Source organism: Dipodomys spectabilis, unplaced genomic scaffold, assembly GCF_019054845.1.
Source record: "Dipodomys spectabilis isolate Male_0828 unplaced genomic scaffold, ASM1905484v1 ptg000095l, whole genome shotgun sequence".
Lineage (NCBI taxonomy): Eukaryota > Metazoa > Chordata > Mammalia > Rodentia > Heteromyidae > Dipodomys > Dipodomys spectabilis.
In genome coordinates this window covers 25357647-25376261 of record NW_024870772.1, presented here as the reverse complement: position 1 = coordinate 25376261, position 18615 = coordinate 25357647, and the positions used below count along the sequence as shown (strand labels likewise).

At 40.9% G+C, this 18615-nt stretch overlaps 1 protein-coding gene across 1 annotated transcript in view; it reads left to right on the top strand.

The window, feature by feature from the left end:
• Positions 1-18615, top strand: part of Parp4 (poly(ADP-ribose) polymerase family member 4) — a 108456-nt gene that overhangs the window by 69095 nt on the left and 20746 nt on the right. Inside the window, exons 25-30 of the mRNA XM_042685458.1 lie at positions 3211-3310; positions 6854-7024; positions 7236-7316; positions 7842-7922; positions 8958-9053; positions 10506-10631. Coding sequence (XP_042541392.1) covers positions 3211-3310; positions 6854-7024; positions 7236-7316; positions 7842-7922; positions 8958-9053; positions 10506-10631 — 655 coding nt within the window. The remainder of the gene's footprint in view (positions 1-3210; positions 3311-6853; positions 7025-7235; positions 7317-7841; positions 7923-8957; positions 9054-10505; positions 10632-18615) is intronic.

Here is an 18615-nt window from a genome sequence, read left to right as displayed (position 1 = left end):
ACATTTCTTATCAAGCGTTGTTGCCTCCTCCTTTGTTTCCCCTTTCACTCCCAAATTCTTAGAGCTTATAAACCACTTTGGCAAAGTAGCAAGATACAAAATTAACCTATGAAAATCAGTTGCCTTTTTAATTTTTTTTTTTTGGGTCCGGTCGTGGGGCCTGAACTCTGGGCCTGGGCGCTGTCCCTCAGCAATTCAGCTCAAGGCTAGTGCTCTACCACTTGAGTCATAGCGCCACTTCCGGCTTTTTTCTTTTTGCTTATGTGGTGCTGAGGAATGGAACCCAGGGCCTCACGCATGCAAGGCAAGCGCTCTACCACTGAGCCACCTTCCCAGCTCTGTCAGTTGCCTCTCTGTACATCAACAATGTACAAGCAGAAAGGGAAATCAAGGAAAGAACCCCATTCACAATAACCTCAAAAAAAAAAGGACCTAGGAATTAACCTAACCAAAGATGTAAAGGAATTATTTAATGAAAACTATAAAAACTTAAGAAATCATAGAGAACACCAGGAAATGGAAAGACCTTCCATGTGTTCATGGATAGGCAGAATTAATATAATGAAAATGTCCATACTGACAAAATTGATATACAAATTTAATGCAATTCCCATTAAAATCCCAATGACGTACTGAAATAGAGAAAACAATCCAAAAATTTATTCCAAAAACACGTAGAATAGCTAAAGCAATTCTAGGCAAAAGAAACAATGCAGGAGGTATCACAATATCAGATTTCAAGCTCTACCAGAGAGCCATAATAACAAAAACAGCTTGGTATTGGCCCAAAAATAGACCTAAAACCAATGGAATGGATTAGAAAATCCAAAAATAAAACCACATACTTACAGTCAGCTGATACTTGATAAAGGAGCCAAAGACATACAGTGGAAGAATCATAACTTCTGCAACTATTGGTGCTGGGAAAACTGGGCAACCACTTGCAGAAAACTAAAAGTGGACCCTAGCCTCTCACCATGCCCTAATATCAACTCAAAATGAATTAAAGACCTTAACATCAAACCTGAAACTCTGAAACTACTGCAGGACAGAGTAGGAGAAACACTTGAACTTGTAGGCACAGACAGGAACTTCCTGAACAGAGTCCCAGGGTCACAACAAATTGGAGAGACACTCGAAAAAAGGACTACCTTAAAATAAAAAGTTTCTGCACAGCTAAAGAAATAACAACGAAATTAGAAAGACAGCCAACTAATTGGGAAAAAATATTTACCAGCAATATATCAGACAAGGGTCTAATATCCATTATATACAGGGAACTCAAGAAACTAATCCCTCCTAAACTTAACAAACCAATTACTAAATGGGCAAGGGAGCTAAAGAGAGACTTCTCAGAAGAAGAAATAAAAATAGCAAATAAATATATGAGGAAATGTTCATCATCCTTGCTAATAAAGGAAATGCAAATAAAAACAACCCTGAAAAACAACCCCACATCCTAAATTCAGCCAATGACAAATGCTGGCGGGCATGTGGAGAAAGAGGAACCCTGTTGCATTGCTGGTGGGAATGTACAAATACAACCACTTTGGAAAGCAGTCTGGAGGTACCTCAGAAAGTTAATATAGACCTCCCCTATGACCCAACCATACCACTCTTAATCATCTACCTGGAGCAACATGAACCAGGATACATGGACACATGCACCTCCATGTTCATTGCAGCACTGTTCACCATAGCCAATATATGGAAACAACCCAAATGCCCCACTACAGATGAATGGATCCAAAAATTGTGGTACCTCTACACAATGGAATGTTACACAGCCATTAGAAAGGACAAAATAATGGCATTTGCAGGGAAATGGATGGAATTAGAAAAAATCATTTTGCATGAGGTAAGCCAAGAGCAAAGAGATAAACAGCACATGGTCTCCCTGATATGTGGATATCAAATCCAAAACCTAAGGAGATAGGACAAAGTAAATAGGACTCGAGAAACAAAGGACCTCCCCTCATTTTGTTATATCATTACTAAATGACCGCATGTTCTTAACCACATATATGGTATATATATATAGATATATATATATATATGCTCACATCTGAGGGAAGCTAGGAGGACACAGAAACAGAAGGAAACAAAGGAAACCATACAACAGAGGGGTCCATCAGCTGCACTGGACATTGGTTAAAACTAAGTAACTCAAGGGCAGCGATGGGAGGGAGGGAATGAGAGGGAAAGAGGGAACAGCTAACGTACATATGACAATATGGAAGAAGTAATTGTATTGTCAAAACTCATAGAATTCACAAAAGTTATAGACCATGGTAATAATTTGCCTCATGAAGGCTAGAATGTATTTGTGACTTTAACTAAGTATCACTATCTCACAACACTGTGAAACTTGTGAAATTTATGTAATCAGTCACAATAAAAAATACATATATATATATAAAAGGATGATCTATATCAGTAAACTGGAAGTTAAGCATTCTGGTTTTTCTACTGTGAAAGATAAAGAAGTCCTCCGGCATGTGAGAATTTAAGCAAATCTTCAGATGTTTCTTACTGTCCACATCCATTCACATTCTCATTTTTCCTGTCTTGTCTCTTTTCTTCCCCCACCTCTCTCCTTGCCCCTTCCCTCCCTCTCTATTCTCTCTTCCCCTCCCTCTCTCTCCGCCCTCTCCCTCCAACTCTCTCTTCCCCCTCTGACTCTCTCCCCCTCCTCTCCCTCTCTCTTTTACCTTTTCCTTTCCTCCCCTCATCTTCCCTTCTCCCTCTTCCCCTCTTTCCCTCCCCCTCTCTAACCCCTTCAGTTTGATCTCAGATACTTTCACATGCGAAGCAGGTACTTTACTACTCAGCTACATGCCATCCCCACTTTATCTCTTTAATCTTTAAAAATAGCTTCACATATTTGTGTGTGTGTGTGTGTGTGTGTGTGTCTGTCTGTCTGTCTGTCTGTCTCATCCATACTGAGTCTTGAGTCTTGAACTCAGGGTCTCTCATTCTTGCTGTACCATTTGAGCCACAACTCTACTACTGGCTTTTTTTGCTAGTTTAATTGGAGATGAAAGTCTTATGGACTTTTTCCTGGGCTGACTTTGAATTGTGATCTTTAGATTTCAGTCTCTTTAGTAACAAGGATTATAGGTATGAGCCACTAGCCCCTAGAAAGCTTTGCATATCCTTAACATTAACATGTTCTTCATACATACAACTAAATATGTGCAATGTGATCAGTCCTACAGCAAATCGCCATGTCCTAAAGACTTTGTCCCAGTGTGGTGCTGGAGTATTTGAATATTTTAACTCAAAATCCAAACATTGTTGGAAAAAGCAGGTATGTTTTTTAAAATATCTTATCTCTAGTCTTATGTTTATATGTGGAAATGTTATGTTTTTACAAGTCTAATGATAACTTTTGTGTTTTCATGAACAAATGGGGGAGTGAACCCCTGCCCCTGGGTAGCACACAGTGATTGCTTAATTGGGTCATTCTCATAACTAAAACTTTGATTTCTAATTAGACATATCTAGTTAGTGAACCATTATATCTCCATGTACCCATGGTTCCATATCTTTGAATTCAGACAACCTCAGAAAATATTCAGAGGGAAAGTTGCGTCTGAACATGGACTAAACATTTTCTTGAATTTTTTAAAAATTTATTTATTGTTGGTTATGGGGCTTGAACTCTGGGTCTGGGTGTTATCCCTGAGCTCTTCAGCAGAAAACAAGAGCTCTACCACTTGAGCCACAGTACCACTTCTGGTTTTCTGGTCGTTAATTGGAGATAAGAGTCTCATGGACTTTCCTGCCAGGGCTGGCTTTGAACCACGATCCTCAGATCTCAGCCTCCTGAGTAGTGAGGATTACAAGTGTGAGCCACTAGCATCCAGCTATTTATTTTTTTGGACTGAATGTTTATGGGGTTTTTTTGTATAAGACCAAGATTCAAACTCAGTATCTGATGTTTTCACTCATTGGCTGGTGCCAGACCTCTAACCCTATCAACATTTTTTTCTTGCCATTTTTTTTTCTTGCAATAGTTCCTGAAACACAGTATAACAACTATTTGCATAGCATTCACATTTCATTAGCTATTATAAGTCATCAAAAAGGAAAACATACGAAAGTTCTATTAGGTTCAAAAAGAATAAAAATGTGAGAGAAAGAGTATGCAAAGAGATAGCTCAACATCAGCATAGGTCTTTAAGAGAAACTTCTCTGAAGAGGAAAGAAGGATGGCCAATAGACACATGAAGAAATGCTCAACCTCCCTAGCCATAAAAGAAATGCAAATCAAAACAACATTGAGGGGCTGGGAAGGTGGCTCAGTGGTAGAGCACTTGCCTTGCATGCATGAGGCCCTGGGTTCAATTCCTCAGCACCACATAAGCAAAAAGAAAAAAGCCGGAAGTGGCGCTGTAGCTCAAGTGGTAGACCGCTAGCCTTGAGCTGAAGAGCTGAGGGACAGCACCCAGGCCCAGAGTTCAGGCCCCACGACTGGACCCAAAAATAACAACAACAACATTGAGATACCCCCTCACCCCAGTTAGAATGGCTATAATCAAGAACTCTAATAACAACAGATGCTGGAGGGGATGTGGACAGAAGGGAACCTTACTGCATTGTTGGTGGGAGTGTAAACTTGTTCAACCACTTTGGAAGGCAGTATGGAGGGTCCTCAAAAGACTCCACATAGAGCTCCCCTATGACCCAGCAATCCCACTTTTGGGCATTTACCCAAATGTTCACAAACAATACCACACTAAAGCTACCAGCACGACTATGTTTATTGCAGCCTTATTTACCATAGCTAAGATATGGAACCAACCCAGATGCCCCTCACTAGATGAATGGATCAAGAAAGTGTGGTATATATACACAATGGAATTCTATGCCTCCATCAGAAAGAATGACATTGGCCCATTTGTTAGGAAATGGAAAGACTTGGAAAAAATTATATTAAATGAAGTAAGCCAGGCCCAAAGAAACACAGGTCCCATGGTTTCCCTTATTTGCAATAACTAGTATATGTCTGAATCAAGCAGAAAAGGTCAGGTAAGTTGATGTTAGGGAAATGAATACTAAGATATGTATTCAAATGTCTTTTTCTTTAATGCTATTGTTTCTAAGATTATTTTTTTATTGCTTTGTATGTCCCTCCCCCATGGTATAACCCCTGCTTTCACTGTATTTGATGTTGGTATAATTTGTGGAGGGGAAGGGAAAAAACAAATCGTTTAAACAGGGATACAGGTAGACCCATTGCAACAATGAGATGTACAAGTCATTATGTCAAAATCGAACTTTACAACTTTGGTGGGGGCAGGGAGGAGGGTTGGGGGGGTAGGGGAGGATGGGAAGGGATGGGAAGGGGAAACAAAGGAGGAAGTTACAATGCTTGATAAGAAATGTACTCATTATCTTGCCCATGTAATGTTAACCCCTCTGTACAGTATATCCACACACACACACAAAAAAATCTGCACTCCCCCAGTTAAAGCTAGAGACTCACTGGATACTGGTGGCTCATGTCTGTAATACTAGCTACTTAGGAGGCTGAGATCTGAGGATTATGGTTCAAAGCCAGCCCATGCAGACTTTATGGGACTTCTGCCCCCAAATAAGCACCAGAAAATCAGAAATGGAGCTATGGCTCAAAGTGGTAGAGTACTAGCCTTGAGCAAAAGAGCTCAGGGACAGTGCCCAGGCTGCAAGTTCAAGCCCTACAAACAAAAACAAAAAAAGCTAGACTCTCACTCCTTGCTATCTAAAGTATTTATAGTGGGTCCAAAAGAATCCAAGAATTGTCTAGTGGACTTAGCTTGAATTTTAACTAATGGTGGGACACGGAAGTGGCACTGTGGCTCAAGATGATAGACGCCTCAAAGTGGTAGAGAGCTAGCCTTGAGTGGAAAAGCTCATGGGCAGCAGAAAGACCAAGTTCAAACCCCATAACCAAAAATATATACATTTTTTAAGCCAGATGTAGCAATACATGCCCATAATCTTAGCATTCTAGACAATAAGGTGGAAGGAGCAAGGCCAGCCAGGACTACACAGTAAGTTTAGGATCCCGTCTTTTTTTTCTGATACTAGAGCTTGAACTTGGGGCAACATGTTTACACTTGTCTTTTCACAGCTATCATTGCACCACTGGAGGCACACTTCCAGTTCCAGCTTTATGGTGATTAACTGGAGATAAGAGTTCTTACCAGCTGGGTGCTGGTGTCTCACACCTATAATCCTAGCTATTCGGAAGGCTGAGATCTGAGGATCACGGTTCAAAGCCAGCCTGGGCTTTCAGGAAAGTCTGTGAGTCTCTTATCTTCAATTAATGACCAGAAAACCAGAAGTGGTGCTGTGGCTCAAGTGGTAGAGCACTTGCCTTGAGCTGAAGAGCCAAGGGACAGCACCCAGATCCACAGTTCAAGCTCCATGACCGACAAAAACAAAACAAAACAGTTCTTACGGACTTTTCAGGCTGCCTTCAAACTGAGATCCTCAGATCCCAGCCTCTGAGTAGTTAGGTTCACAGACATGAGACACCAGTGCCTGAATAGGAAAGGAATCAGTATATGTGTGTGTATATGTGTACATGTACATACATATATGTGTGCATATATAGCTGCATATATGTATATGCACACGCATGCACATATATACATACATGTAGTCATATTGACATGTGTATTTAGATTATACATATGTAAGTGTATATCTGTTTATGAATGCATACACATTTGGAATCTCTTTAGAAAAGTACCCTGTACCAGAAATAAGAAAATCAAAGAGCCACCAAATCCCCCAAGGGATAGAATGTACACTTAACTCAAGTATAATATTGAAGGAGAAGTTGATTCCTCTTTTCTTACAGATAACAGACCAAATGATCCGCTTACGGTCCCCAAGTTGCCACTCTGTTTCCATCAAATGGCAGCAATTCAGTCCAGATAGCTCCGAGCCCCTTCAGGCCCCGGCCCATGTTCCGTCCTTGTTCCACAATGACCGGCTCCTTGTCTACGGATTCATTCCTCATTGCACACAGGTGAGAAGATGAAGTTGGTTGCATTACGGGAAGAGCAACGTGTTTGGCTGCTTCATTTGTCTTTCTTCTCCTTGCTAGCAAATCCCCTCTTCTGGGGAAAAAAAAAAAAAGTTGGGGAAGGTTTTTATTTCCATCTGTAGAGGAAAAGACATCTAAAGAATTACTGTGATGCTGGCTGTGACACTGTGGAGGCGTTTTTTTCCCGTTTCAGGCAACTCTGTGTGCATTAATTCAAGAGAAAGAATTTCGTACAATGGTGTCAACTACTGAGCTCCAGAAGACAACTGGAACTGTAAGAATAAACACTTTTAAACTATGGGCTGGGGTGAAGCTGGTTACCAGTGGCTCACACCAATAGTCCTAATTATTTAGAAGGCTGAGATCTGAGGATCTCAATTTGAAGCTAGCCGTGGCAGAAAAGTCTGTGAGACTTATCTCCCATTTACCAGCAAACAGCTGGAACTGGAGCTGTGGCTCAAGAGGTAGAACACCAGTCTTGTGTGAAAAATCCAGGCAAGATGTGGAGTGTCAGTGTCTCATGCCTGTAATCCTGACTACTCAGGAGGCTGAGATCTGAGATATGAGGATCTCAGCCTGGGCAGATAAAAGTGACTTTTATCTCCAATTAACTACCAAGAAGCCAAAAGTAGAGGTATAGTTCAAGAGGTAGAATGCTACTCTTGAGCCAAAAAGCTCAGGGACAGCACCCAGGCCCTGAGTTCAAGTCCCAGTAATGGTACATAAAAACAGGAGTGAGCCAAGTGGTGGTCCATGCAGGTCTTTAATTTGAATTTTTTTCCTTGCTGCCTAAACAAAGATGATACACAAACTGGCGGCACAAGCTCTGATCAGAGATTATGAAGATGGCATTCTCCATGACAATGAAACCGGCCACGAGGTTTGTTCTTTTCCTCCTGAAATTTATTATATGTTGCCCTAGATCTAGATTCTTTTAAAATAGGCAGATCCAGGGAAAAGTAAAGGTGGACAGATAGAGAAGACTGGTGTCAGTAACATTCACCCTTATTCTGTGACATCATCCCTGGACTGTGATGCCGTCGCTAGCATGTGAGTGCTCAGTGTCTATTATTGAATGAACAAGCAAAAGAACTGCTGTTGGCTGGGTACTGATGGCTCACATCTGTAATCCTAGCTACTCAGGAGGCTGAGTAGATCAAGGTAGATCAAGTAGATCAAGGTAGATCAAGGATCTGCTCACAAGCAGAAAAGTCTATGAGCCTCTTATCTCCATTTAGCTAGCAAAAAAGCATAAGTGAAACTGTGGCCCAAGTAGAAAAGCACCAGCCTTGAGTGCAAAAGCTAAGGGTTAGTTCGAAGTCTTTCTGAGTTCATGCTCTAGTACAGCACTGTCATACACATACACTGGTGCTAGGCACCAGTGGCTCATGCCTATAATCCTAGCTACTCAGGAGGCTGAGATCTGAGGATCAAGGTTAGAAGTGACAGTAATTGTTCTGTTTTTTTTTTCTTTTTTCAGTCGTGGGACTTGAACTCAGGGCCTAGGCACTGTCCCTGAACTTTTTCGCTTAAGGCTAGCACTCTACCAGAAGTAGCAATGTGGCTCAAAGTGGTAGAGTGCAAGCCTTGAGCGAAAAAGTTCAGAGACAGTGCCCAGGCAATTCCTCAGCTTCCCAATGGTAGCCACACTCTTTCCAGTCTCTGAGAATGACCAAGGTCCTATGTGTGAGAGCACTTAGTAAATTACCAAGAGCTGTACCTTTTATAATAGTGAAGTCAGTGGATTCCATTTCACAGGGAATGTTGATAGGGCCTAATTGCATGTTCACTTTGAAATGCTAATTACAAAATGATTACCTTGGCAGAGAAAACACCTCCTTAGATTATTTATTACCCTCTTAATTAGTCATATGTTAATTCAAGATACGCCTTCTTTTATTTTATTCTATTCTAGATGAAGAAACAAATCATGAAATCTCTGATTATTCAACTCAGTAAAGAAAATTCTCTCATAACACAGTTTACAAGTTTTGTGGCAGTTGAGAAAAGGGTATGTATTATTCGCTCAAGGCTAAACTCTTTCATTTTATATTTTCACATATGAAAGTCACTCTGGCCAGGTGCCAGTGGCTTACACCTCTAGTCCTAGCAACTCAGGAGGCTGAGATTTGAAAATCACAGTTCAAATCCAGTCCCAGCAGAAAAGTTCCCAATAAACTACTCAAAAAAGCTGAAAGTAGCTCTGTGGCTTAAGTGGTAGTATGCTAGCCTTGAATACAAAGAGGCTCGGGTACAGGGCCCAGGCCCTGAGTTCAAGCCCCAGGACCAGAAGAAAAAAAAAAGAAAAGAAAGTCACTGAGGTGGGGCTCAGTGGCTCACATCTGTAATCCCAGCTACTCAAAAGGCAGAGATAGAGAGGATTGTAATCTGAGGCCAGCCAAGGCAAAAAATTCCTAAGACACCTTTTCAACCAGTAGCTGGGTATGGTTGTATGTACCTATGATCCCAACTTCTCTTGAAGCAGTAAGTAGGAAGATGGAAATTCCTTGTCAGGTTAGCCTCAAGCAACAACTTGAGACTATACCTGAAAAATAAAGCAAAAATGGGCTGGAGGCATAGCTCAAGTGGTAGGCACCTGCCTACTCAACATGAGGCCCTGAGTTACAAACACATTACCACCAGAAAGAAAGTTTAGTCACTCGTTAGTCAGGTGTGGTAACACACACCTGTAATCTCAGCTGAAGCAGGAGGACTGAGAACTCTAAGCCAAGTTGGTATATCAAGAAAATCAATCTAAGCCGGGCGCTGGTGGCTCACGCCTGTAATCCTAGCTACTCAGGAGGCTGAGATCTGAGGATCGCGGTTCAAAGCCAGCCCGGGCAGGAGAGACCGTGAGACTCCTATCTCCAATAAACCACCAGAAAACCGGAAGTGGCGCTGTAGCTCAAGTGGTAGAGCGCTCGCCTTGAGCTGAAGAGCTGAGGGACAGCGCCCAGGCCCAGAGTTCAAGCCCCACGACTGACAAAAAAAAAAGAAAATCAATCTAAACAAAATCCAAGGTTACGTGGGTATGGTGGTAGAGGCTAGTACTCCTCTCTTCTAGGAATGGTTTCCTTGGTATCAAGATTTATTGAGATACATATGTTACCGTTTTTAATGTCATGTATATTTTTAATATGCGCTGCAATTTTGTAATGTTTTTAGCATTTGTCATCTTTTGTTAATTTAAGATATTCAAAAACTAGAAAAAAAACTTGGGTTTCTCATGCCTAAAGGACCTTTTCCCTTCTGAATGGAATAGGAAAAGCTGTGCGGAGCACTAACTAAAGCAGAGAACCCAATAAGGAAGACTGCTCATGTGGCCCCAATAATCAGGGACATATGATCTAGAGTTGCATTCAAATACTCCAAACCTAGTATCCACAAGGTTTTGGAATGTGTGATTACCATTGAATTTGATCACATCTGTGTTAAATTTAACTCAATTGTGTTTTCACTATAGGATGATAAGCAGTCACCCTTTCCTAGTAGTCCAAATATCTCCGAACTAATTGCCAAAGAAGATATAGACTTTCTGCCGTACATGATGTGGCAGGAGGATTTACCAGAGACAGCCAACACCACACAGGTAAATAGTCATTTCTTGTTTCACAATGGGGCTATGTTCTAGAAGTATGTAGTTAGTGATGACCAAGACCAGTTACTGTATGTGGCCCTGGACAGTCATGACACAATATGAATACCTCCTGCAGGATGCTGACACACTGTCTATAGTAAACTTTTTGTATGTGTATGCCGGTAACGGATCTTGAACTCCACACCTGGGCACTGTCCCTGAGCTCTTTTACTTAATGCTAGCATTCTACCACTTGATCCACAATTCCACTTCTAGCTTTTTGTAGTTAATTGAAGGTAAGAGTTTCACAGACATTTCCTGCCTGGGCTGGCTTCAAACAGCAACCCTTAGATCTCAGCCTCCTGAGTAGCCAGGTATACAGGGATGAGCCACCAATGCCTGGCTCTTAACCTTTTAGTTGAATAGCTATAATAACAATGATGATTTTGTGTTTATAAGGTGCCAGTACTGAGGGCCTGTGGTCACTGTCCTTAGCTTTTTCACTCAAGGCTGGCACTCTACTACTGGAACCACAGTTCCACTTTTGACCTTTGTTCATGATTAAATGGAAATAAGAATCTCATGGACTTTCCTGTCGAGGCTGGCATCAAAGGCACTAAGCATCCTAGGCTACAATCATTATTGTAGGCAGATGCGAAGTGGCTCACACCAGTAATCCTAACTACTGAAGAGGCTAAGATCTTAGGATTACTATTCAAAGCCAGTTCAAGCAGGCAAATCTGAGAGACTCTTATTTTCAGTTAACCAGCAAAAAGCCAGAAGTAGATCTGTTGCTCAAGTAGAGGGCAAGCCCTGAGTGAAAAAACTAAGGGAATGAGGCACTTGAGTTTAAGCCCCACTACCAGCATTGAAAAAATATCTATATATAATAATATATATATATAATATAAATATCTATATATTTATATTATACCTATATATAATATCTATATATAGATAGATAGATAGATAAAATATATATAAATATCTATATATAATAAAGGCTCTTACCTACTGTGCATGAGGCCCTGGGTTCTATCTCCAGTACTGCAAATGAGATAAATGATAAAAGTTATAGTATAGAAAAATATATAAACCCATGACACAGCTGTCTATCATTAAGTTCTCTGTACACAGCATGCATTCAATGCTTATATCACCAGCAGCACAGAAAGTCTGTTGATATGAGCATCACCACCATACTGAGTAACTCCTTGTTCTATGATATCACAGTGGCCATGATGTCACTGGGCATCTAGGAATTTTCCAACTCTATAATTTTTTGGCGGGGAGGCTTAAACTCTGGGCCTGGGCGCTGTCCCTCAGCTCTTCAGCTCAAGGCTAACACTGTACCACTTGAGCCAAAGGCCACTTCCAGTTCGCTGGTGGTTTATTGGAGATAAGAGTTTCGCGGACTTTCCTGCCCGGGCTGGCTTTGAACCATGATCCTCCGATTTCAGCCTCCTGAGTAGCTAGGATTAGAGGCATGAGCCACCGGCACCCAGCATTACCCTTATTGTTTGAACGTGCAGAAAATGCTATTCTATTAACTGACACAGCTACTAATACATAATTTAGCTATAAAGTGCAAAAAGAATAGCTGTGGTTGTGTGTTATTTTTAAATGGTAATACAGAAAACTAAAGTCATTAATATAGGTTCACCATGAAAGTATCAAATATGTATCTCTACATGTTGGGGGGGGGGCACTTTACTGGAGATCAAGCCCAGGGCAAGCATACTAGGCAAGTGTTCTCTCACTGAACTACATCTTACTACTAATATCTGTTGTTTCCTATTTATTTAATGTATGGTTTTATGTATGTGTGTGTGTTTGTGTACACATGTGCACACAGTATGTTGGTACTGGGGCTTGAACTCAAGGCTTCACACTCTTATTTAGCTTTTTCACTAAAGGCTGATTACCACTTGAACTACACTTCCAATTCTAGCCTTTTGCTGGTTAATTGGAATTAAGAATCTCAGTTTTGTCTGTCATGTTGTTTCCAACTATGATACTGAAATCCCAGCCACTTAAGTAGGTAAGACTATAGGCCTGAGCCGTGGGCATCTAACTACTTTCTTTTTTACTTTACTTTACTTTTTTTTTTTTGAGATGAAGGCCCAGGCTCAGACTAGTCTGAAACTCATGAGCCTCTTTCACACAGCCTCTAAGGTGCTTAGTTTTTCGTGTACACCATTATGCTATGAATTTCTTAATGTTGACAGTGCTTTTTACTGTGTCTTTTATAACCAAAAATGACAAAATTGAGAAATGTTGCTTGAATAAAAATTGCAAGGTACAGCAAAAACAGGCTGTGAGGTATGGTTCAAGTCATAAAGCATCAGTCTGCCAACCTCAAGGCTCTAAGTTCAAACTCCATTAAAGGTTAAAAAAACAACAACAACTAAGAGTTTGCCATTGATAAGGTACTTGTATAAAGCCCTAAGTTCAATACCTAGCCCCACAAAAATTAATTAATATTGGAATAAATATTCTAAAACAAAGAAACAAAAACAGTGCTAATAAGACTCTAGGTATAAAGTTTAAAGAAGTAAAGAATTTATAATCTAAGAGAAAATAATTGTAGGAAGAAGCCAAACACCAATGGCTCAAACCTATAATCCTAGCTACTGAGAAGGCTGGGGGTTCTAAGGTTGGTGTTTGAAGACAGCCAGGGCAGGAAAGTCTGTCCACAACACTCTTATCTCCAATACCAAACAAGCCAGAAATGGAGCTATGGCTCAAGTGGTAGAGCACTAGCCTTGAGCAAAAGAAGTTCAGGGACAGCACCCAGGCTCTGAGTTCAAGCTGTAGGACTGACAAAAAAAAAAAAAAACATAGGAAGAGAAATTTTGAGAAAATAAAATATGCCCTACTTATTTTCTTTGATCTTTTTTGTTTTGTTTTGTTTTTGGTGGTTACAAGGCTTGAACTAGGGCCTAGGCACTGTCCCTGAGTCTCTCTGCTCAAGACTCATGCTCTACCACTTTGAGCCACAGTTCTACATCCTCCTTTGATCTTTTTGGAGAAAAAAAAAATCTTACTATGTAGCCCAAATTTGGCTTCCCACTTCTGGGCCTTACAAAAATGTACCACCATTCCCAGCTTCACTGTAAAGTTACTGTGAACATGTAGCATGGGCAAGGCTCTAGGGCCGATGCTTTGTACCTAAAAGGGGGAAGGGGAAATTTTTTAAAAAGGGGAAATAATAAAAATAAGGAAAGATAGCTTAAAATATTTTATAATAGGGCTGGGAAGGTAGCTCAGTGGTAGAATGCTTGCCTTGCATGCATGAGGCCCTGGGTTTGATTCCTCAGCACCACATAAGCAGAAAAAGCCGGAAGTGGCGCTGTGGCTCAAGTGGTAGAGCTCTAGCCTTGAGCTGAAGAGCTGAGGGACAGTGCCCAGGCCCAGAGTTCAGGCCCCATGACTGGCAAAAAAAAATTATATATATATATATATATATATATATATATATATTATAATATAAGCTGGATGCCTGTAATCCTAGCTACTTAGAAGTCAAAGCCCACTCAGGAAGGGAAGTCCATGAGACACTTATCTCCCATTAACTCCAAAAAGAAAAAGAAAAAGAAAAGGTGGAAGTAGAGCTGTAGCAAAGCAATTTAGAGTGTTTTCCTTGAGCAAAAAAGCTAAGAGACAGTACCTAGGCCATGATTTCAAGCCCCAGTACCAGCACACACACACACACACACACACACACACACACACACACACACACACACAATTTTAATATATTAGATAGCATTTGATTTACTCATAAAATCCTATTTTCTGAGTTTTGAGATAGTAAATAACAACAAAAAGAAACAAGCCAGGCCCTGGTGAATCAAACCTGTAACCCAAGGTACTAAGGAGGCTGAGATCTGAGGATCAAGTTTCAAAGCCAGCCTAGGCAGAGAGATCTGTGCGATTTATTCCCAATTCACCACCAAAATTCACCACTTCTAGCTGGAAGAAAATATATTTTCTTAACCCTTCACATTGTAATTGTGTTTTATTTATACTTGCTTTTAAATTAGTGACTATAAAAGGGATTAATGACAGAAAAAAAGGGATTAATGAAAGTTGGGCATTAGTCACTTATGCCCTACCTACTCAGGAGGCTGAGATCTGAGGATTGCAGTTTGATGCCATCTCAGACAGAAAAGTCTCTGTGAGATTCTTATCTTCAATTAGCCACTCTAAAACCAGAAGTGGTGGCTGTGCCTCAAAATGGTAGAGGGCTAGCCTTGAACAAAAAGCTCAGTGACAACACCAAAGCCCCGAGTTCGAGAACCATGATTGTCAAAAAAAAAAAAGAAAGGGATTAATGACCTTGGGATGGTAACACGTGTATTGTAGTCATAGCTACTTGGGAGGGTGAAGCAGGAGTTTTATTTGAGCCTATAAACTCAAAACTAGATTGAGCAATCCCATCCAAAAAAGAAAAGACAGAAAAGGAAGGAAGGAAGGAAGGAAGGAAGGAAGGAAGGAAGGAAGGAAGGAAGGAAGGAGGGAAGGAGGGAAGGAGGGAGGGAAGGAAGGAAGGAAAGAAGGAAAGAAGGAAGGAAGGAAGGAAGGAAGGAGGGAAGGAGGGAAGGAGGGAAGGAGGGAGGGAAGGAAGGAAGGAAAGAAGGAAAGAAGGAAGGAAGGAAGACAGGCAGGCAAGAGGGAGGGAGGGAGGAAAGGAGGGGAAGGAAGGAAAGAAGGAAGGAAATAACAAACAAGAGGGGATTTACATGTGGGAGGTACTGGGTTCAATCCCCAGTACCAAAAATCAAATGAATGAATGAGTGGATGAATGAAAACCTGGGTGATGGTGATAACTTGGGAAAACCATGCTTGTACTGTGTTCACATCCTCCTGTTGTTAAAGCTGCTGGAGGAGCAACCACCACAAATCCAGCTATCATGTCCTGAGCCAAAATATAAATGAACCAAAGCTATACTGAAAAGCTAAGCTAATATCCAGGTGATCTTTAAATGGCATTTCCAAAAACCTAAAAAGATTTAGATACCTGAGAAACAAAATCTGGAAACAAAAAGATGCACTTGGAAAAAAATATATTCACAAAAGAAACATAATTTTTGTCCCTGAGTTACTAAGAAAATGGCCAATAATACAAAAGAAAAGCAGTCAAACACTTGGATAATATTTAAGGAAATATGAGGGTTCTTAAATATATCTCATGTTACTAATAGATATGTAATTTTAACCTACCATAAAAATTCATTTTTAAGAATCTGGCTGCAGGTTGAGGTGGCTCATATCTTTAATTCTAGCTTCTCAGGAGGCTAAGAGCAAGAGGATCATTCAAAAACAACCTGGGAAGAAAATCCCATGAATAACAGGCCTAAAATAACCAGCAAAAAATGAGGCTGGAGGTATGGCTCATTAGTAGCACACCAGCCATGAACGAAAAAGCCAAGCAAGAGCTTCAGGCCTTGAGTTCAAACCCCTGGTACTAGGGAATTAAAAAATCTCCCAAGTTGAATGCCAGGGACCGTGCTTAAGCCCGTAATTCTAGCCTCCACTGGCCTCTGTGTGACCTGAGATGGGCACAATAACAGGTCAAGCAGCAGAAATCTGAAATGCTATACAAATCTTTTTTCAAAGCCTACAAATGGATAATTCCATACTGACCTCATGTGACAAATTAGACACACTAAAAACATTTTCTAAAATATATACCTTACACCACCTTGAGTCAGCAAAATAAGCGAAGCAATAGCACAAGGTCCTGAGTTCAAGTTTCAGTACAGCAAAGAAAAAGATTTGTCAGGAGCTGGTGGTTCATGCCCATAATCCTAGCTACTCAAGAAGCTGAGATCTGAGGATCATGGTTTGAAGCCAGCCCAGGCAAAAAAGCTCATGAGACTTTTATCTTCAATTAACTACCAAAAAAGCCAGAAGTGAAACTGTGGCTCAAGTGGTAAAGCACCAGCCTTGAGCAAAATGAGCCAAGTAATAGCATAAATCCTTGAGTTCAATCCCCAGAACCAACACACAAACAATAATAAAATAACATATCTGCCTTATACCATATATACCAGGTATATATGAAACATAAATGAATTGTGTTTACACTTGCAGCCACAACCCAAGATAGCTTATTTTATAGGTGTAAATATTCCAAAATCAGGGGTAAAATCCACAGTCCTAAGCATTTCAGGTAAGAGACCTTCAACCTATTGCAAGGTTGCTGAAAGAGCTCAGGAGCCATTCCCATGTGTTTGCCTTGTGGCAGCTGTTCTCTAAAATGGTACTTTCTATTCCAAGCAGAGAGAACAGTAGCATGGGAGCCTAGTGTCTGTGTAGCCAGTAACAAGAATGAGGCAGCTTGCATACATGGAGATAGAAAGGCACCCTAAGACAAAGTGAACAAGGAGAGCAGGGTACTAACATGCTCCTGTCTGTGTAAAAAGAAGAGGATGGCCAGGCACTCAGTGGTGGCTCATGCCTGTAATTGTAGCTTCTAAGGATCAAGTGAATCACAGAACAAGCCAAAAGTGAAGCTGTGTCTAAGTGGTAGAGCACTAACCTTGAGCACAAAAAGTCAGGGACAGTGCTCTGGCCCTGAGTGCAAGCCCCAGGACTAGAAAAATGGGAGGGGAGAGGATGTAGATGTGCTTATTGGTTCACTTCCTTATTTTTACTGTTCGTGTGTGTGTGTGTGTGTGTGTGTGTGTGTGTGTGTGTGTGTGTGTGTGTGTGTATGTGTGTGTGTGTGTGTGTGTGTGTGTGTGTATTGTGCTGGGGATTGACCCACAGGGCCTTGTACACGATCGGTACTCTACTACTACGTTACAGTGCCCAGCCTCTAGAAAGAACTTACTACCTCTAGAGTAGGTAGTAAGTGAGGAGCTTAGGGGTGGTGGTTCTAGGACCATATTCTCCTTGGGATGTTTTGAATTTTGTGTCACTGGGATGGCAAGGGCTTGTGAAGATTTTCTTTAGATATTGCTCTGCTCATGAGTTTGTCCTGGGTCCTGGACTTTAGTCACAGAGTAAAATTTTCAGGATAATGCTAGATAGATACTGATGGCTCATGCCTATAATCCTAGTTATTCAAGAAGCTGAGATCTAAGATTCATGGTTCAAAGCTAACCTGTGTAGAAAAGTTTGTGACACTCTTGTCTCCGACAAACCAGTGAAATGCCAAAAGTGGAGAAATTGTTTAAATGATAGAATACCAGCCTGGAGTGGAAAATGCTAAGCAAGAGTATGGAGCCTTGAGTTTAAGCCCCAGTACAGGTACCAATAAATAAATAAGCAAATAAATAAAGACAAGCTGCAATTTAAAAAAAAATAGACAAAACAAAACCCAGACAGAGCTTCACTGAGCAAACAAGCAGAAGACAAAGACAGGTTTTGGGGTTTTTTTTGTCGGTTGTGGGGCTTGAATTCTGGGCTTGGGCGTTGTCCCTGAGCTCTTCAGATCAAGGTGAGTGCTCTACCACTTGAGCCACAGCACCACTTCCGTTTTTCTAGTGGTTTATTGGAGATGGTTTTCTAGTGGTTTATTGGAGATAAGAGTCTCATGGAGTTTCCTGTTCGGGTTGGCTTTGAACCGTGATCCTCAGATCTCAGCCTCCTGAGTAGCTAGGATTACAAGTGTGAGCCACCAGCGCCTGGCCAAAGACAGATCTTATAAATACATTACAAATGACGAGCATACACTACCATACCCAGCCATTAGTTAAGATGAAGTCTCATGAACCCAATTTTTTTCCTAAGCTGGTAGTGAACCACAATCCCCCAATCTCTGCCTCCTAAATAGCTAGGATAACAGGCTTGAGCCAAAGCACCTGGCTCCTTTAAATAAACAAAAATAAAAAACCCTTCAATGTTGAAGCTTACTGAATGAGTGTAAGACTTAAAGCAAAAGATGTAGTGCCTATGTGCTTTTTGTTTTTTCATTTTTAGTTTTATTTTGAAGTCATTGTACAGAGAGGTTTTGATTCAACAAGTCAGATTATGACTGCAATGC